Raw genomic sequence first — 20,420 nt, 5'->3', positions numbered from 1 at the left:
GAAGTTCACATCTTGACAACAATCAAATTATTAGAGGATCACTAAAATCCTGATTGCAGAAACAGTAAGGGATTAAACCACAGAATTTCTGTACCAACCTCAACATATGCAGACAAGCAACTGCAAACCTTGATAGTTTTATTACTCTAGGAAGCAGTAAAGCTGGTTATTGTGTATTACAAATGTATTACATAAAAAATGTGTAAATACATCCTTGTACCCAAATGAGATTTTTGCTCCACTTAGAGCCTGAGCAGTGGCTGTCCCCTAGCTGAGGGGCAGTTCAGCAGCACTGAACTGTTAGGCCTTTCAACGAAGTGGGGGTGATCAGCTGCTGCTCCTGCCTCTCCTCTGACAGTACATTCTGTCAGCCACACCAGTGCCTGCAACATTAACACATAGGAGGAACTTCAGTGGTAAGCAGAAAACGTCAAGAGAAAGACCTCTAAATCATTGTTTCTTTCCTTTCTCAGTAGATCTGGGCTCAGTTCAGCTTCTGAATTAAAATAAATCCTTTCATCCAAACAAAGCACTTGTCCCAGACTTCAGTTCACTTACAGATTAGTAAGTGACTGTACGACAATAAAGCTGCACCAAAAAGCTTCCATTTCAGAAGTCACTTTATTTACATTTTCAGTAGGAAGGAAGAAGAGGGCTTGAGGTTTTGTTGAAGCTATTACTAAATTAGTATGCTGCTGTTTCCAGGCCACTTTTCCCCACATTACAACATGTCACTCTAGTTAATAAACATACATTTCCATTAACATTTTGTGGTCTTTGTGTTGGCTTGAAATCTGAAAATAGATTGAAAGATTATTTTTTACAAAATCATTTTGGCCAATGTTTCCGAAGATGTTCCTTTAACTGCGGGATTGTGGACAGCTGTTGTTTACAGCGATGGCATCTGAGGGGGAGTTTGAGAAGTTCAGAGGTATGGTCTTTCACTATCACTTTTCCCTTGCTTCTTACCATCTCTATCACATCTGGGGAAAAAAATAAAAAAGACCATAGGTATTGAGACCACATAGTGTCATGAAACACATGACACTGCAAATCTCTGTGCATTGTTTTGCATGCACAATGTGTCATTGCTGCATTCTAATTTAAACCAGCCACAAAATTTGTTGACTTTTACTCAGAAATTTGTTGACTTTCATGCAGTGCTACTCCCCAATATCTTAAATTAAATAAAATCTTTCACTTACTGCAATTAAAATGTATGACTTGCACATTTGTTTAGAAGAAAAGCCCGAAGCCAGAATCTGCAAGTGGGATTACATGTTATGAAATACTTTCTCTAATCATTACCTTGAGAGTTTAAGAAGTAGTCTGTAGTAAAAGAATTCCAGTGCTTTTTGGTTTTCAGGGCCAGAGAATCAAAATCCTGGCTGATTACATGCAAATGTAGCTGACTGAAAAAAAATATAATGTAGATATGAGAGAAGAAGGTTAATGCTCAAAGTTGTTTTGCAGTTGTATCAGTTGCAAACATGATTCAACAGGGTGCCAGCCTTGTGGGTCATTCCTGACCCTGTGACAGAAGAACCACAGTCTGTTCTGGAAGCACTGTCTCTTGCCAAGCATGTCACTTATAAACAGTCAGGGTCAGTAGTCTGCATATTCCATTGGTCCCTCACTGCAGTCTATATTCCTGCTAGTTTCCAAAAAGGCAGAGACAGTAGTGTTAGCAAACCACAGGTTTATTAAAGATTTAATAATAAACCAAAGTTTTATTATTTGTAGAGTAATTGAATGGGACTTGATCAGTGTTCAAAAGCTTCATTCAAGAACTGGAGAACAACTGACTGCAGTATCAACAGACACTTGGACACTCTAAGGTCTGGACTTAGACACAAGACTCAAATCCTTGCTTGGTATTAGGCAGGACTTGGCAGGTCTAGGAGTCAGTCTCTAATCTCATGCTGGTGCCCTGAGAGCGGGATGCCCCAGCAATGGCAGCAGTGCTTCTCTCACTGGGGCCGGACCACAGGCATCCCACAGCCCTAGGCACCAACCTCTGCTAGAGAAGCCCAACAGGCATTTCCCCCGTGCCTCAGGATCTATACAGCAGTGTGGGGCAAAGGACTGCACACCAAGCTGTCTCTAGTGTTGAGGAGGACTGCCTGTTCTTTAGCAATGCCAAATCTCCTCATGGATTTAGCCCCAGATCTGTGTAACTGGAACAACAGCATGTCCACCACATGACTCCTCTAGGTCTTACCTCATACTGGGGATAGCATGGTAACCCAGTCGGAACTCCAGGCTCTCTCTGGCAGGGCACTGTTCAATCATTTTTTGCCCAACGGCATGCATATGTTCCAGAAGTGCAAGGTGGTCCCTGGTGACTGACTTCAGGCTTGAAATAGGGTCCCATGGTAAGATAAGCCAGTGGTAACGTGCTTTGGGATATTTATCCTTGATGACTACAATCTTTTCATCTTTGTAAACCTTGCAAAAAAATGAAATAACTAGATTACTTTCCAATTGAAAGTTAAACATATTATTCCTATAAGCACTATATTTAGTGGAGAGATGCTATCCAGTGAAAACTTTTGCTGGAATTAAGCTGCTCCAGGATAAGTACCCTCTTCCATAACATAACAGGCAGCTATGGAGAGGTGTTCCAGCATCCTTTTTCATATACTTCATTATAAAAGGGGCAAAAGCGTTCTAATCTTACTTTGCAGTAAGTTAACCATAACTACAGGGGTATATGAACTTTTGAAAATCACCTGGACTGAGATATCAGTGAGGCCTAGGGAACTCTACTTCCATCAAGCTACGCTCAAGCTCTGCAGTCACAAACAAAACCACGGTGCTCAATACAGAATATGTTGGAATGTATTAGGTTGCAGATTTCCAGAGTGAAGCACAAATCTCAGATGTGCTATCAGCAGTGTGCGGCAGACCTCCACCAGCATTATGAAGACAAAAATATTCAAGTCTGGGCTATTTCAGTTCATCCTACCCAGTGTGCTGCTTTGTAAGATCACTCACAAGAAGGAGAACAGATTCCTGTCCATCATGTCCTTCTTCCTGTTTTCATTTTGTTTTATTCATTTTGTTCTGCAACAATTCAGTGCAGCTGAGGAAGAGAAATGGGTGGGAAGCTTGTGGACAACAGTGGGGAGAATCCAGCAAGAAAAACCCATCAGCTTGTGACAGAGAAACTGTGTATTGTGTCTATGGTCTCTTAGCAGGGCACCAGCTGATGAGAGATGGATGATGTCTCTGTCACCTTTGCTAATTAAGTCTTGTATGTTTATATACAGATCAGTCTTACTCTACAGGAAAGAAGAATAGAGTTCTATTGGCACACAAATCATAGGACTGATTCTTTCAGCAGCAAGATATTTTATACACACATATTACTGTCTGCTCCTGCTGCCAACAGGAACAGGATCACGTTCAAGTCTTTTCATGTCCAAGAAAAAAGAAATATGGCCATTTAATATTTGATTAAAAAGAAAAGATAGGAGTTCTATTGTTTGTGTATTCAGATTGAAACTACAACTAATAAAGCTAACCTTCATTCATAAACAGTTATTTGTGTCTAACATTAAAAGAACAGTTTTAAAACCTGCTTACATTTAGGGTCAAGAAAGCCTGGTTTTGGTAAGTATATAGAATTCTCCTTCAGGGGTAAAAATTAAGCTTCATGTTTAAATAGTACAGAAGAAGAACGTACTCTATAGGGGTTTTATCATCCCCTATATATAGACTCATTTGAAAGCGCTGGCAACTCTAGGACAATGGGCATCCAGTTCTCCTGTAAATCTACGCAGTTCAACATTTCACACTCGAATTAGAAGAAAAATCAATCCAGAAACAGGAGCCTTCTGTTTAGTTATCAGTTAAGCAAGGACTGGCTCACAGGTCTGGCACAAAGGGTTACAGGGAATGGGGTGACATCAGACTGGTGACCTGTCACTGGTGGGGTTCCACAGGGCTCCATCTCAGCCCTGAGCTCCTCAACAGCTTCATAAATGACCTGGACACAGGACTGGAAAGAACAGAAAGCAAGTTTGCCAACGACACTAAGCTGGGAGGAACTGTCAACTCCCTTGAAGGCAGGAAAGCCCTTCAGAGAGACCTGGACAAATTGAGGGCTGGGCAGAAGTTTAACAAGGTAACGTGCTGGACTCTCACCTTGGACAGGGCAACTCTGGACATAGAGAGACTGGGGAGCAAGAGACTGGAGAGCAGCTCCATGGAATGGGAGCTGGGGGTCCTGGTCAGTGCAAGTTGAACGTGAGTCAGCAGTGCCCTGGGAGCCAGAAGGGCCACCCGTGTCCTGGGGGGCATCAGGCACAGCATCACAGCCAGGCAAGGGAGGGGATTGTCCTGCTCTGCTCTGCTCTGGGGCAGCCTCACCTCGAGTGCTGGGGACAGTTCTGGGTGATACAATAGAAGTCATAAAGCCCTTAGAAAATGTCCAAAGCAGGGCTAAGAAGATGGTGAAGGGCCTTGAAAAGAAGCCATATGAGGAGCGGCTGAGGTCACTTGGTCTGTTCAGCCTGGAGGAAACTGAGGGGAGACCTCATTGCAGTTACAACTTCCTTGTGAGAGGACAAGAAGCAGCAGGCACTGATCTCTTCACTCTCATGACCAGTGACAGGACTTGAGGAAATGGCCTGAAGCTGTGTCAGGGGAGGTTTGGGTTGGATATCAGGAAAGGCTCTTCACCCAGAGAGTGGCTGAGCACTGGAACAGGCTCCCCAGGGAAGCTGTCATGGCACCAGGTCCGTCAGAGTTCAAGAAGAGCTTTCAGGTACACGATGTGATTTCTGGGAATGTCCTGTGAAGGCTAAGAGTTGGATTCAATGATCCTGACGGGTCCCTTCCAACTCAACATACACTATGACTCTAAATTATCTTCAGCCTAACAGTGATCATCACCTGAAGGGGCCCAGTGAGGCCAGAGGTCAGATCACGTCAGCTGACATAAAGGTATGAAAGTTAAGAACTTGCTGGAAACCAGGAAACAACACAGCGCTGACTGCTGGAGAATGGGAAACCCTGTGGCTTTCTCAGCTTCAAATGATAACCCTGTTCTAGTTGGGTTCCCCGAGGAAACAAAGCAACTGCACAGCTCGCCTGCTCTCCCATCAACCTTTTTGAAATCTGTTGGCCAAATCACACAGTGCAGAGAGCTCAAAGAAATTAACACAACGAGAATCTGCAAAATCAGTACAGTAGAGACTCCCAAGTTAATGTTACTACAGAGAGAGATGCAAGTATATTTCAGCCCTCATGCAGGACTCCACTGATTAACCAGACTGTTAAAGCAAATTGCAGAAGGAAGAAAGAAAGCTCATTTAGCTTTACTAGACAGGATCTACTGTAAAGTACAAGTATACATCTCTCACCTGCATTTTTGGATCTTGCATGGAGCTCTTTAGACCCTGACTCCAGTGTCCTAAATGTTCCTATAGCACATGGGAACATTTATGGGGAAAAATAAATGGGAAAAAAGAAAGAAAGAAAGAATGGGAAAAATAAATTGTAAGACAATTAAGCGTTCAATTATATACTTCAAAGGATTCAGTAAAGAATATTCATTTGTACACAGCAGTACAACAGCTATAACAGTATACAGTTATAGTTATACAGTATATAGTATATAGTTCAGTATAACAGCTGAATGAGAGCTCAATTATTTCCTTTCTATAAAATGCCAACATACCTGCTCCAACTGCCCCCAAAAAGCTACTTTTGAAAACTTTTAACAAGATACTGTGAAGATGGAAAGTTCAATCTTCCAAACATTAGATATTCAACAGCACGGAGCTATAAATGTGTTTAAATTTAATAATTTGCCTGCATGTGTCATGGCACAAGGCCCTCTGCTTCAGGGATCACAAGAACCAAAGAAAGAACAAAGATGTCCATTAACTGTCCTATCCCATACTGCTCTGCACAGAAAAAAAGTAGTTGCAGTGTGTGGCCTGATCCTTAGATGTACTGATTTTTTTTATATTGTTCAGTGGCTTGTAGAGAAAACAATAAAAGCATGGGGAGATCAAGCCAAGACAGACTATTTCTAAACTTTGCTACTGAACACCTAATAGAATGTGTGTCTTGAGTGCACCTTTTTCAAAACAGATGTTTTAACTATTCAGAGCAGTAATGATATTCATCATATTCTTACAAAGGAAGACGTTCAAACATTATTATAGTCCTGGCAGGGAAACAGTGTGAGTTGTCAACTCCCTGCTCATCCTACCACAAATCTGGCCCTAACATAACCAGCCCAAGTTCACAAATTAAATAAGTGGTTAACTCACAGCAACCTGAGAATAAAATTTTGTCTTAAGGGGTTTCATTTCTGTGCCTTCTCCTCCAGCACTGCACTAGTTCCAAATGCATTAAGGTCTTTTATTTTGTCATAGGGCTAAAAACTCCCTTTCAAAGATTCTGGTTGCTAACATTCACTAATGTAAACATGGTTCTGCCACATGGAATGAACAAAGCAGGAGGAGAAAAAAAGCTTTGTGCAATTACAAGCAAACAAATTTTAAAAAGAAAAAGCTCAGGTTGTTCTGTTCTCTGTGCACTTGCTTTTAGATAACCACTCAAGAGCTAGGACAGTGTCCTTGGGTGACTGCAGCTAAATAGAGCTCACGTGGACTGTTCTTCTAGCAGAAACTGCAGCTGAAACCAGAGATTAAATCCTCATTTGCTCATCCTCACACATACCTAACTCTCAGGTCAGGTTAGCATGGGTCCCAAGTAACTTTCCCAGGGCATGGGTGATGTCAGGAGCACGTAACACCTCTCATGCTCTGTATACTTTGAGGATCTGTGCTCACCTGAGATGCCTGCTACTAGCAGAATCCACAAAAGCAAAAGACCATGTCTCCTCATGGAGGAGACAACCCCAGGAGAAACAGCACAAGTACTAATAGCAACACACTCGCCTTTTTGCTCGAAGTTCCTTCATGTGTAGTTACACTGGTATTGCTTAGCTTTGGATTTGTAGAACTGCCTTGTGTATCCACCACCTCCAACTTCATTGTTTTTCTGGGCACAAGTTCTATATCATCATTCTCACAGGAGCCTTCATGTGGCATCTTGTCTGTTTCTGGAATAGTTTCCCCAGACTCTTCGGCAAATTGCACCGTGTAGGGGTAAAGGTTATTTACAATATGCAGAACTTGGCCTGGCTTCATTTTCACCACTTCATCCTTGCCAATATTCACAAGATCAACACTAGTTGGGTTGACCCCTATCTTTAGTAGACAGAAAAAGGAAAAAATAGTAGAAAATTATGTTGTGAGTGGAATTGCCAACTTCTGTTCAGTTCTCCTGGAATACCATTATCCTGGAAAGCAAATGCATTTTGCATTCACCACCAACCCTGCCCACATCAACCCACTTTAGCAGACCAGGCAGTGCAGCACTGGGGACATCTGCTTCTGTCCCAGTCTTGCAGTCACGGCTGTCAGCACACAACCTCAGGGCCTGTGTCACAGGGAGCCTGGGTCTGCAGCAGTTACACAGTTACAGCATCACTTGTGCTGCACTTCCCACACCAATTAGCAACCTATTAAACAACTAGTAACAGCAGCAACTATTTCTGAGGAGTAACAGTAGTTTTAGCAAATTATTTAAGTGCAATGGTATTGTGATGTTGGCAACCTACAGTGATTGCTTGATAGCTGGATTTTGCATCGTCATGTGGGTGACCCTACAAAAATGAGGAGTCTTCAGCAAAATGCTTTTAGTTAATATTTATGCACAAAACGGGCTTTAGGAAAACAACTCTCTCCTGTGACTGATGAACTCAGTCAGAGAGACTTTTTGTTAGCTTTGTCACTGCCATACTTGCATGCTTCACAAGATGGTAACACACTTCTCACTTGGTATTCACTACAATGAAGCACACACCTGATTCCAGCCAGGATCTCTTTAGTCTACAGCTCTGCAGTTTCACTCAGGTCAAGGATGCTTCCCATGAGTGAATAAATTATCAAACAACTGATCACTGGAACCTTGTGCCACACACCTGTCACCTGGGGAGCAACTCCTCAACAGGCAGAGAAAACATGCTGGCACCCACCACCAGAAAGTATTCCCAGTTTTGAGATTCCAGTAACACAATATTCAAACCATGACTAGGGTTGATTTCTGAGAAAAACTGTCCTAGATACCTCTGCCAGATTCACCAGATACCCCCGGGGTGCCTGTGCCTAGTGGGCTGTGGAGGCATTTTGAGAGAAGACGTGACCCCTCAGCAGGTAGAACATGTTGTGGTACTGTCCGCACAGGCTGATGCTGGGGGCGCACACACACACAAACACCAGCACCAGAGACCTTTCCCTTCATATTATCTCAGAGATACTGGGTCTGGTAAGCATGAGGCAGTAGGCCTACCTCCATCCATCTGGTAACGGGAGCATTCCAGCAGTGCTGTCTCACATCCCATCTCTTCCCATAAGTAACCACATCTTCAGCTTTATGAGCTCACCCATAAAATATTCTACAACTGAGGAGTTCCCATTAACACAAGAAGTTCAACCTTAAATGAAGGACTGCCTCAGCTTATGAAGTTTAAGACTCAGGAGGAAGATAAACAAGTTTAGTAGAAGAAGTCCAAAGTCTCTCAAATGCAGCACCCAACAGAACTGACTGAGGATTCACAACAGCATTCTCTGATGCTGCAAGTCTTGCTGTCTTAGACTGGAATGTATCTAGAAGGAATAGTGCAGCCTTTCATTGAGGTCCACAAAGAAGAAAGTTCACTTCTGAGGGTCACTTGCTCTAACCTCCCTTGGTGATAAGAAAGCTTCAGGTCCCTCAGACCCAGTGATCATTATCATCACTTGGAGCATTTGTGGAGCGAAGTACAACTGTCCCAGTAAGTACAAGAAATACTGCAGATCCATACATAAAAACATACCTGTTTAACTGTGACATACCCCTTGTTACAGTCTGCTTTTAACTGAACTGGAAAAGAAAGAACAAAGTGTCACAAAACCATGCAAATAAAAAGAACTCTGCTGAACCACCCAGTGCAGAAAACACTCCTCTTTTTGAAGAGCTGTTTCTTTCTGGAGCTGATCTCTGTGAATGCGTGCCAAGAATACTTCTGCCTCATCTCTTCTTTCCAGGACTACAGGTAAAACAGAGCCAACCCACACACTGAGCCAAGGGTAGAATTACTTCAGAACAAAGCTGGATTCTGTTGATGTCTTATACATATTCTTGACATTCTTACCAGCCCTCTGGGACAAAAAAAAATAAAAAAGGCATAGAGCAAGACTGTGTCCAGAGGCACAGAAAATAAAGCAAGGAAGATGTGCAGTATTGTATAGGTGATAGGTATTTTCATACATTCTCCAACATCACATTATTTTATGTATAAAATAACAAGTCATGCTAAAAATCAGTTGGTGGAATACTATGGAGAAGAAGTGCTGCTCACGAAGCAGGGATGCAGGCAGTGAAACACAACTTTTGGCCTGGGAACTCACATTAAGATTCAAAGCTTTAGTTTATGGAGGTGGATGTCCTGTCATTGGGTATCTCTGATTTTTTAGGCCCCAGAGTAAGTGCTTATTAAAAAGGATTGATGACTTCAAGAACCAGGCAACCCTGCAGACCACATAGAGGAATGAGGCAAGCTCAGCTGCTCTGCACATGGAAAGCAGGATTTGAGCAAAATCACCTTACCTTGCTGCCGTGAACACTTCTTATCCGTTATCCCAGTCTCTGGGCCACGCCCAACTACCACAGCTTCTAAGTGCGGCAGTTTCACTCGCTGAGTGCATTTCTCTTTGCCCACGAGCCAGCACACACGCATCACTGAGCTATAGAGCAAAATAAACAGTGTTTTACTTCCCGAGGGCCACCTTCCTGTGGAACAGGGTCCATGAATTCTGGTGCCAGCCCATCCATTAGCTGAGCCAATTCTGCTAACTTGGTTCAAGTTTCTGAAATTCAAAGCAAAGCATGTCACCAGCACTTGCATAATCTAAGAGCAGGTTGCTGGTGAAAGGGCAATCCTGTTTTCCTTCCTACACCACCGTACATTCTCACATCCGTGAACCATATACAGGAAAAATCAATTGGATTTAATGGGACTCCTCCATCTGACAGAAGAGCCTAGCCACCAAAAAAGCTCAATTTGTTTCCCACTGAATCAGAGTTCACCAGAGAAATTAACCACCAAAACAAGAGAGAGCAGCAGAAGACAAGAGATGAGAGAGAGTCGGGACAGCTTCCATCCAGCAACACTCAGCACACAGACCATGTAAACCTTCAAGTTTACATCAATTTGACCCTGAACAGCAAAGATCCCTCACCCTGCCCGGCGCTCGGCCCTCTTCCTCCCAGCTCTGCGGTGGAGAGCTCATGCCCGCGGAAAGCCAGGCTCCGTCCCGGTGTAACACCGGCACTGTCACACACTCATCCCACGGCACACCCATCCCCGGCACACCCGTCCCCACGGCACACCCGTCCCCACGGCACACCCACACCCACGGCACACCCGTCCCCACGGCACACCCGTCCCCACGGCACACCCACACCCACGGCACACCCACACCCACGGCACACCCACACCCACGGCACACCCATTCCACACCACACCACACCCATCCCACACCACACCCATCCCACACCACACCCATCCCCGTGGGCCCCGTTCCCATGGCAACGCCGGGACGGACCCCTCCCCCTCACCGCGCGGGTGACGTTCGCGCCGCCACCGCCCCGCAGCCAATCAGCTGCTGCAGCGTGTCACCCACGTGACCAGGCAAAGGCTCCCGCCGCGGCGCGTGTCCCGGCGCAGGCGCACTGGGCCCGCGGAGCCGGGGGTGGGCAGTGGGTCCTAGCAAAGGCGCAGCGGAGTGAAGCGGGCCGGGCCGCCGGCCGGCCTGTGCGGCGCGGAGTCAGGCCTGCGTAGGGTGAGGGGGGGAAAGGCGCGAAGCGGTGCCGGGAAGGCGGCGGCCGGGCCGGTGCCCCGTATCCGGCGCAGCTCTGTGCCTCCGAAGGCGGGAGCGGCCCGGCGCGCAGGCGCAGGGCGAGGCAGACGCTGGGCAGGGACGCCACCACCCGCGCGGGGCGGGGCGGGGTCCGGGCTCAAAGCGGGCGGCGGAGGCGCGCGCTGATTGGCCAAGCGCCTTCCCCTCCCCATCAGCCATTGGTGGGCCACTCGCCCGGGCCCGGCGCGCGGCGGGGCAGGACTTCCGGGGCGGGGCCGGTTGTTAAGCGGTGAGGCTGCGGGACCGGCCCGAACTTTCCAGAAGAGTCGGGATCGGAGCAGCGCCGAGTGGGTTCTGCGTCCGCCGCCCCGGGGGCCTCCTGCCGCCGCCACCGCCGCTATGGTGAAGGAGACCACCTACTACGATGTGCTGGGCGTGAAGCCCAACGCGTCCGCCGAGGAGCTGAAGAAGGCCTACCGCAAGCTCGCGCTCAAGTACCACCCGGACAAGAACCCCAATGAGGGCGAGAAGGTCGGCGGGACGGGACGGAACGGGGCGGGCGGGAGGGGGCCGTGCGGGTGTCCCGCCGGGGGTGCTGCAGGTGCCTGAGTGCCGGTGACTGTCTTTTCCGCAGTTCAAGCAGATCTCGCAAGCTTACGAAGTGCTGTCGGACCCGAAGAAGAGGGAGCTGTATGACAAAGGAGGCGAGCAAGCTATCAAGGAGGGCGGCTCTGGCGGCGGCTTCGGGTCACCCATGGACATATTCGATATGTTTTTCGGCGGCGGGGGAAGGATGCAGAGGGAGAGGCGAGGTAATGTGTCGGCGGGGATATCAGATTCTCTGAAGAGAATGTCATAGATGTAGGAATTTAAACAGAGTTTAATTGAAGTTACAGGGTTAATCTGAAAATTGGAGAAAACTGTTGTCCCTTAACGCCTGAAACCCCAAGGGAGGGCGTTTGGTTGGTGCAGTGGTAGTTTGGTCTCCTGTGCATTGCCCTCTGTTAATCGCTAACCAGGTGTGTTTGGAGTACCTTTAGCTGAGTGTAAGCCTAGCTGCTGGTAGACAGAATGGGAAATGAAAGGGTAAAGTATCTTAAAATAGTTTATTAACTAAGCTAGTGTAAGTGTAGCGTGTAAAAGCAACTAACTTGACATCAAGATCCAGTTCAGTCTGTGAAACTTTTCTCTGTTCTGCACTGTGCATTGGTATTATGTTGAAGGTGCAGTAAAATGCTACCCAGAAGTTAAGCTCCAGTTTAATCACGCTGGGAACTTTAAACTTGTTAAGAGCAGTGCTGATCCCATCACCTCTTAGTGCAGATCTGCTGAGAAAGGGAAGAAAAATTGTTTTGTATTTAAGTGTTAAGAGTCTGTAACAGCCCAGAGCTCAGCATCCTTTAGATAACTGAGCCTACAGCAGCTGAAGTGCTAAGGAGTTCCCGAGGGTAAAAATGTAGTTGGTCATTTCTGGTTCCAGAAGGTCTCGTGGTGAGAGGAGGAAGGTGCCGAAGTGGAGATTCCAAACAGAGTCTCTCTGTTTGCAGGAGATCTGTTTGGTGACTTTGTTGAAACCAGGGTCCTGCATTATAAAACTTACACATTTGAGGTACTGTACGTTCTGTTGCTTTTACTGTTTGTACCTTTCCAGAAGGTATCCTCTGACTTTGCCAGAGTCAAAGTCATAACAACTGTTACCTAATACGACAGCAGCTGAGAAGGGGCTTTTGACTAATACGAGCAAAACAAGGCAAAGCTCTATTGAAACCAGATGCTAAAACCCAGAGACTTGGCTTACCATGGCTTGGCAGGGAGATGTGAAGACCAAGCTTCTAAGCTTGAGTAAATACTTGTTCTTTTACAGGTAAAAATGTGGTCCACCAGTTGTCAGTAAGTTTGGAAGATATGTACAATGGTGCAATGAGGAAACTTGCACTGCAGAAAAATGTCATCTGTGACAAGTGTGAAGGTAATGTTGAAATTGAAACTAAAGAGAATATGTTTCTAAAGCTTTTGGGGTTTTTTTTCTGGTAGCACATAACCACCTATCTCCAATTTTTGTTCTCAGGTCGTGGTGGTAAGAAAGGTGCAGTAGAATGCTGCCCTAATTGCAGGGGAACAGGCATGCAGATCAGAATTCACCAGATTGGGCCAGGAATGGTGCAGCAGATCCAGTCTGTGTGTATGGAGTGCCAGGGGCATGGGGAGCGTATCAGCCCCAAGGACCGGTGTAAGAGCTGCAATGGCAGAAAAATTGTTCGGGAGAAGAAGATCCTGGAAGTTCACATTGACAAAGGTGAGGTGTCTTACTGAGGTGAAGTATTGAACTTGAATGTGCTGAATGACTTTGCAGCACTAAAATAGAAGCCTTAGCAAATACCTGGTGTCAGTTTGGTAAGTAACAGTGCTAAATACGTAGCAAAATTGCTTATTGTTGTCTTACAAAAAGTAGAGTTGTTTTCTAGGGAAGGTCAACTATCTCTGTGTTTACTTCTTAAGCCTGGCACATAAATAAGAGTGAATTCTGAAACTTGCATTATAGTAAGCAGTGAATTATTTTTCAAGTCCCTCTAAGGCCAGTTTGTGATCAAGTAGTCTAATCAATTTTCACTGCCTGCAGCAAAACCCTGCAGACTCCGATCACTTCCGCTGTGTTTCAGTGTGAAGGGGAACCGGGTCTGCTAGAGTGATAGGGTGCAGAGACAGTGCTAAGCCTCTCATGCTTAGAACTCTGTTGGCTACACGCCCCTGACAGTGCTGCCCAGCGCAGGTACTACTTCCTTGCCTGGCACAATGCAGCTTGATACACAGACCCTCAGTGTGATGGGTGAAGGTAATGGTATTGAGTGACAAATGCATCTCTGCTGAGGGGCCTGCCCAGAAGCTGGTGGGAGAAGTCTCTGGATCAGTGCAGCTTGTAGGACAGAGCAAGCTGACAAGTACATGACTTTTACTGACTCACTCATGATTGTGACCTGCAGCTGTTACATGTGTAAAGTGTAAGCAGAGCTTATGCAATGCCTGAATTTGTGGGCAAAATCCTACAGTAGCAGTAAATATGAGGACTAGAAGGGATATATTACTGATATTTTGAACATATGAGGATGTTTTTCTAGAAGGAAGGGAAAAGAGACTCATATAGCATAAGAGAGCTAGTATTTTTGTTCAATAGACTTCTTGTGTGGGTGAAACAAGTTTCTTACAGGAGGTTTTCAGTCCATGGGGAATGCTTCTTCTACATGGCAGGCACTGAGATGATGCTTCATAAGGAGATGTGCCACATATTTATGAAACTGAAGAAGCTGACTAGTCAGTTGCTCTTGAAATAGAGTTTGTACACAGTGTTTCTGATTTCTTCTTCGTATTTGTGTGTATAATGAAAACTGTCTTGATGATATTTTCCTTCAGGACTTTATGTTGGTGGCTCTTTTGGCAGTACAGTTAAACCTGATGGTCTTGAGACTGAATTCAGGTTAGCACTGCTAAGATCTGTTGAACAAGTGAGTGGATTAAAAGAAAAAATACAAACAAATGCTTCAAGGGAAGATCCTGATAGTCTTGCTTAAAGATACCTTGATGCCAGTTCATGCCTCTAAAAGTGTTTGTTGTTGGTGCTTTTATCTTAAAAATAAGAAAAATGTTTTTGTTTTGTGCAATAGGAATGAAGGATGGTCAGAAAATAACATTCCATGGTGAAGGGGACCAAGAGCCAGGTCTGGAGCCCGGGGATATTATTATTGTCTTGGATCAGAAAGACCACTCTGTATTTACAAGGTAAAGATGCTTGAATTCTCTTATGTTATCTCCTGTGATGTTTTTCCACATGCTTCCTTGGTTACCACTCATCTTGTAGGTATTGGAGTGTCAGGAGATAGGATCACATGACTGTCACTCAGCCATGAGTTTGTCTGGGTGGTCAGAGCAGCTCTGAGGTGAGTTCTGGTGCAACTAGTCTGGCCACTTGTGTTCTAATAGCATGAGCTAATCTCCCGAGAGCTTTGGCAGCAGAAGGGGATGGAAGGCAAACAAAAGCAGTTACAGCTAAGAGTTTACAAATCTTTAATTTTAAGAACTCATTGGAATACTGAAATTTTTAGTAGTTTTGAATATTTGTGACATGTTTCCTTGCTTTCAATTATTTAGCTCAGAAAATTGCCATTTAATGTAGTCCACTGTTGTCCACATGGCCTCAAGACACAGAAAACTTGGAGTGTGTGCACATGCATTCGTGGATCTTACTTAGGACAAATTTACTCAGTATAGTGTGCACCCTTGTGATCAAGTGCGGTTTGCCATACTTCATTTCCTGCCCAAGTGCTATAGGCAGCATAATTGGTCCTGTCTGGCTTTTATTGTGAAAGCAAAAGTGACTCAAGCAGTGCTGACCACATCTCAACTATTTTGTGCTCCCAGGCAATACTGCTGGGTGTTGCATAGCTCCCTCTGTAGTGTTACTGTTTGTGGAATTAGTCTGTCCAGTATATTTTGGTCCAGTTAAAAGCACCGTTGATGAGCTTGCAGAACTGTGTTGCATTTGTTTTCTCACTGTTGCTGCTCAGAGCAGTTACAAAGGAAGTGGTGGGTTTAGAGAAAGCACTTATCACTGACCTTGTGCTTGTAAATAGGAACAGTGAGCCAAAGGTTCTTAGGAAACCTGCAGCTGGTCTGCCTGACTATCATGTATGGTGCTGAGCTCTTGAAGCTGGTGCCAGAATTCTGTGCCAAGGAACACTGAGCTCACAGGTTAAGAATCACTTCTGCTTTGGATGAGCTTACTCAGCTGATTTTTCTTAACTTCCAGTGAAACCAGACACTGATTCAGATGTGCCAAACTGTTCTCATGGTTTCCTGGGACCTGAAGTCAAAATTCTGTTACATTATTTTTGTCTATCCTTCTGCCCAATGCTTTCAGTTCTAGTGTCCTTCAATAACCCTTGATATTACTGGTCTTGTGGGGTTATGCTGAGGTCATGCTCTCACACAAGTGGGATGTTCCTCCTCTCCTGTCAGAGTCTAAAATTAGCTTTTCGTTCAAGTCTTCTGTCAGATGTTTTAAAAACAGGGTGAGTGCTCTATATTCTTTGAATAAGATGAAGGATTTTGTAGCCTTTGAACATGTAGACAATTACTAGTAGTGCCATACTGAAGTCAGAACACAATTAAAGTAATTAACACTAGATAATTCCAGATATTTCTTGGTACTTGTATCATTACCCAGAGTGGCCATCACGTGTTCAGACTTACCCTGGTAATAAATCTTGAGGGTGTCACAGATCGCCATAGTGCAAGCTAGTGCAATTAAGACTGTATTTATCTGCACAAAGAAAGGAATGAATTGTCCCAGTTTCAGTATTTATGAGGCTGAGAATTTTTTTTTTAATTGGGAATGAGCAGTGAAGTGAAACTGGATGCCAATGGGCCTTGCTGTATTTATTTCTTCTCAATAAACACTTGCAACACTTTAGATAGCTTGACATGATCGTAATGGCTCTCAGAGTGAGCATTGTTCTAGTAATTGAGGAGCTACATTAATATTTGGTATGCTTTTTTTAGTTGCCTGGGTTTCTGTTATAATTACAGCTTATTGTAATTTCTAGATTTTAAATATTGAAGTTGGGTATGATCCTTGTACTGTTTCTCTCTCACTGTGGCTGTTGTTGATTGGTTCTGCCTTAGACGAGATGAAGATCTACTTCTGTCTATGGATATTCAACTGGTTGAAGCACTATGTGGCTTTCAAAAGCCCATCACAACTCTGGATAACAGAACTATTATTATTACCTCCCATCCTGGTAAGAGTTGGTTTGTTTTCTGTTGGAAATTCTAGCATACAGTGAATGTAAGCTGGAAATCTAAAGGAACAGAAGCTCCCCATCTTCATGTAGATGGGATGTGTGCTGGTATCAAATTCTTTGCCCTAGTCTTTGCAGTTCAAATCTTAAAATAAAAAAGGATTTTTGCATAGCAGTCAGCAGTAACTTTCTCTTTGCGTGACATAGTAACAGACCCTACCTCATGGACATACTTGCATCCTGAGGATATCTCATGAGAATTGAAGGCCGTGGGTCTCTGAAAACCACTTTTTCAGCCTTGGAAGCGATGGAGCACTTAATAAATTTGTAAGTATGCTTCCTTTGGGAAGCATAACAAGGTTTACAGGAATGTAATGTAGACATCAATCTGCTTTCCTACTCATATGTTACCAGGCAGTAAGTTCCTGTTAGACTACTACATGTTGCTGTCTAACCACAATGTAGAAAGCTACATAAATACTGAAGGGAATTATAACTAAAGCTGCTTCTGTTACTTGGATGGCTCCCTTCCTTTTTTGGTAATTTTTTGTTTATTTTTTTTTTTTAGGCCAGGTTGTTGAGCATGGGGCTATTAAGTGTGTGTTGAATGAAGGTATGCCAATCTATCGCAGACCATATGAAAAAGGACGTCTGATCATAGAATTCAGGGTAAGTGAATCAACTCACTTCCACAGCATTTCAGGACTGAACATCCATCCAAAATTCATCCAACAAGCACTACCCCTGTCAATAAGAGATACCAATAATCAGATATCCTGTTTTGGTATTTGTTCTTTACAATGGTGGGAACATGGAACCCATCAGAATTATAGTTCAGAATAGAGAAAACTTCCGGAACACTGTGCCTTCAAAGTATATTAGGTACCAGAGGAGTTTCTTCAGCAACCTTGTGAATTTCCATTTGCTTGACATATTCTTTAGTTTCTATTGCCCTGTAGGAAGGATGCATGAGTAACTTCAACTTCTGCACTGGAGCAGAAGAGTAGGTTGGAAAATGCTGGTTTTCTTCTCTGGGGAGAAGCTAATACTGGGAGCTGTAGGAGTAAGCCCCGTCTGCTACAGCTTAGAATATATTTAACCATATCTCTAATGTTGACGTTTTGTTTGTATATATATTATATATATATTTGAATATGTTGTTGTATATGCTATTATAAATATGTAGTAATATGCACTATTGTATTACATTTCTACTTTGCTTTTGTGTTTGATTCTAGAGGGCAGCCTGAGGCAGATGAAGAAAGGTGTTGATTGAGTTGCCAGAGTTAGAAGCTAACTTCATGCAGGCATTAAAACCAGCTTAGTGATGCTGATATTTTTGTAAGCTCTGAATTTAAGTAACCTAGGACGACAGACCTGACTTTGGCAGATATTTAACCTGTAGGTCTCTTTGACCTAATGAAAAGACAGTTCAGATAGATTTGAGTAACCTTAGCTCTTGATTTCAGGTGATCTTCCCAGAGAGTGGCTTCCTCTCCTCAGATAAGCTGTCCTTACTCGAAAAACTGCTACCTACAAGGCAGGAGATAGAAGAAACTGAGGAAATGGAACAGGTGGAATTAGTGGACTTCGATCCGTCTCAAAAGCGAAAACACCACTATAATGGAGAAGTGTATGAAGATGATGAGCATCAGCCTAGAGGTGGTGTTCAGTGCCAGACATCATAAATGGGCCAGTGAATAACTTGTGATGCTTGTTTTGTATGCAGTAGTGGATGAGTGAAGGACTACAAGCAGTTTACCCTCACCTGCTATTTGTTGTTCTATCCAGCCATAGTCATTTCTAAAAGCATAAAGAAATAAACTAAGTTACTAAACTGACTTTGCGATTTGTATAAAGCTCCAGGATGCAAGCTGAAATGAAGTTGACTGCACTTCACCCCTGCCTCTTGGTCCTGAAAACTCCCTTACCTGCTTGTCTTTTATTCCAAACCTTGTAATTCCTGTATGTGTGCAATTGCCCAGGCTTAAACTAAGATTCTGTGGTGTGCTTTTTAGAAATTCTAGATCTTACACTCTGTGAATAAAGTATGCACAAGTACTTATAATCCATGGTAAGATGTAGTAAAGTTTTGTACCAATTAGGATAATAATGTTTGGGCTTGTACTGGTGTTCGTTAAACAGGGCCTGGCTGTAATGCACCCACATGGTAGATGAGGCTAACACAGATGTGGTCAATCTTCACAGGCCCATTAATGTCATGAGATCCCCAAGCTCTCCACGCTATTCCACATGAGGTCAGATAGTCCTTTCCTGTGCCAGCACTGGTCCTGACCCCAGAGCTAGGTGTGGAGCTTGCTTTGTTTCATCAGTGACTCACGTTTGGCTGCTGTCCTGCGCCACACTGCCTGTGGAGCCAGGGGTTGCTTGGAGCTGTCTTGGCTACTGTGCATTAGTAAAATCCTCTAGGCTTTGTCAGCATGCAGGTGGCTTGGAAGGTCAGACTGCTGCTAGGTGAAGCTCGATTTCCACCCTGATTACTGAAATCAGATACCCTTGGTGTGTTGTGGAGAGCGGCACCGGTCCTCTTAGTGGGTATATGTGATCCTGCAAAGGAAAGAAGGCTGTTGAATACAACCAACCACTGCATCTGGGATGTTCTGCAATGAATGTATTGTGTGCATTATTTCAAGCTGACTCTTAAATTTCTGTATGAATGTTCTAATTATTGTAGATGAAGTGTTTCCGATATAATTACAAAATTGTTCATTGCCTCTTTTCTTAGACCAGATGTTGGTTCAAAAACACCACCCCCTTCTTTTTAGACAGCTATTCACAGAAAAATCTTTAAAACCTTCTTTCAGAAAATATGCTGAGAGGACATGTCCAGATTTAACCTCTCGTGTGGTAGTTTAGTCTTAACCATCTGGCTTGGGACAGAGCTTATGCTTTTCTGCTTGGAAGCAAAAGTGTCGCGAGGAAAACTCATCTAAGTAGCTGCTGCGTGGCAGTACATGTATTGTAACCTGAATATCTGGAAGCTCTTAGACAAAACATCTCTAGTTTATCTAAATGTTACAAGTTTCATTGTATAAAGACAGCTAGTATACCATGGATTTTGTACCTCAAATGTGGTCCCTTTCAGGTACTTACAGAACTGTGATCTTTCACCTGCATGTTTCACCTACTTTTCTGTTTTCTTTCTCAACAGAAATAAAATTCTGTAGGCCAAGTGTTTTTCCAAATTCTACTTGAGTGAGCTCATCAGTGAGATGAAAAATGTGACCTGCAGGTGCCTGTGCTCTGTCAGTAGGATGGTTTGAGTCAAGGGGAGAAACAGAAAGTAATCTTCTTCTGGCTAGGGCTTAATCCTGCACAGCTGGCTTGAGACTAAAACAGCAGTAAAATAAGCTCCTTTTTTCCAGCTCAGTAAGCACCCATGGTTTTGGATTTTTTTTCCTTAACCACTAGATAAAAACAGCAAGAACAAACAACACCCATTCATAGCCTTTCTCTTGACAGTGGGACATGATTTTGCTTCAGATGACTGTGTATTATATTTAAAAAAAACCTCATTCCATAAACTTAGTTTCTCAGGAACACTGCATTTCCTTTCACCACACCCACCCATAGCTGCATTGGAATAGTTGTGGTGACATTCTTGACTTACATGACAATCCTGCTTGGTGCTTGATGGCCACACGGCAGATGGGCCAGGTTCCTGGAGGAGGGTGGCTGA

General features: G+C 44.1%; 2 protein-coding genes across 5 annotated transcripts; one reads left to right on the top strand and one right to left on the bottom strand.

Annotated features, from left to right (window-relative positions):
* Nucleotides 1-602: 602 nt before the first annotated feature.
* Nucleotides 603-10,875, bottom strand: APTX (aprataxin). 4 transcript variants are annotated; one of them, XM_036402928.2, is made up of 8 exons: nt 10,687-10,875; nt 9,676-9,812; nt 8,903-8,949; nt 6,921-7,232; nt 5,370-5,429; nt 2,222-2,448; nt 1,309-1,412; nt 603-983 (listed from the first exon to the last, which is right to left on the bottom strand). In XM_036402928.2, the coding sequence occupies exons 2-8, from the start codon at nt 9,803-9,805 to the stop codon at nt 829-831; spliced, it is 1,035 nt and encodes a 344-aa protein (XP_036258821.1). In that variant the 5' UTR covers nt 9,806-9,812; nt 10,687-10,875; the 3' UTR covers nt 603-828. The 4 variants fall into 4 exon arrangements, with proteins under 4 accessions (XP_036258821.1, XP_036258822.1, XP_036258820.1 ...); XM_036402929.2 differs by lacking the exon at nt 10,687-10,875 and adding an exon at nt 10,308-10,430; XM_036402927.1 differs by lacking the exon at nt 10,687-10,875 and having other exon boundaries at nt 9,676-10,286.
* Nucleotides 10,876-11,162: 287 nt separating this feature from the next.
* Nucleotides 11,163-19,931, top strand: DNAJA1 (DnaJ heat shock protein family (Hsp40) member A1). Its single transcript, XM_036402932.2, has 8 exons — nt 11,163-11,459; nt 11,563-11,740; nt 12,793-12,897; nt 12,997-13,224; nt 14,588-14,702; nt 16,605-16,720; nt 17,289-17,389; nt 18,190-19,931. The coding sequence occupies exons 1-8, from the start codon at nt 11,328-11,330 to the stop codon at nt 18,406-18,408; spliced, it is 1,194 nt and encodes a 397-aa protein (XP_036258825.1). The 5' UTR covers nt 11,163-11,327; the 3' UTR covers nt 18,409-19,931.
* The last annotated feature ends 489 nt before the right edge of the window (nt 19,932-20,420 follow it).

The sequence above is a fragment of the Molothrus ater genome, chromosome Z, assembly GCF_012460135.2.
Source record: "Molothrus ater isolate BHLD 08-10-18 breed brown headed cowbird chromosome Z, BPBGC_Mater_1.1, whole genome shotgun sequence".
NCBI classification, from domain to species: domain Eukaryota; kingdom Metazoa; phylum Chordata; class Aves; order Passeriformes; family Icteridae; genus Molothrus; species Molothrus ater.
This window is presented reverse-complemented; position numbering and strand designations above follow the sequence as displayed.

Bases quoted from the DNA above. Each gene is read 5' to 3' on its own strand.
- APTX (XM_036402927.1), bottom strand. From the start codon at position 9,973: ATGCAAGTGCTGGTGACATGCTTTGCTTTGAATTTCAGAAACTTGAAC. The intron at 8,950-9,675 runs GTAAGGTGATTT...TTTCTTTTCCAG, and splicing joins GAAGTGTTCACGGCAGCAAG to TTCAGTTAAAAGCAGACTGT. The intron at 1,413-2,221 runs GTAAGACCTAGA...ATTTTTTTTCAG, and splicing joins CATGCTATCCCCAGTATGAG to TCAGCTACATTTGCATGTAA.
- DNAJA1 (XM_036402932.2), top strand. From the start codon at position 11,328: ATGGTGAAGGAGACCACCTACTACGATGTGCTGGGCGTGAAGCCCAAC. The intron at 11,460-11,562 runs GTCGGCGGGACG...TCTTTTCCGCAG, and splicing joins ACCCCAATGAGGGCGAGAAG to TTCAAGCAGATCTCGCAAGC. The intron at 13,225-14,587 runs GTGAGGTGTCTT...TTTGTGCAATAG, and splicing joins GGAAGTTCACATTGACAAAG to GAATGAAGGATGGTCAGAAA.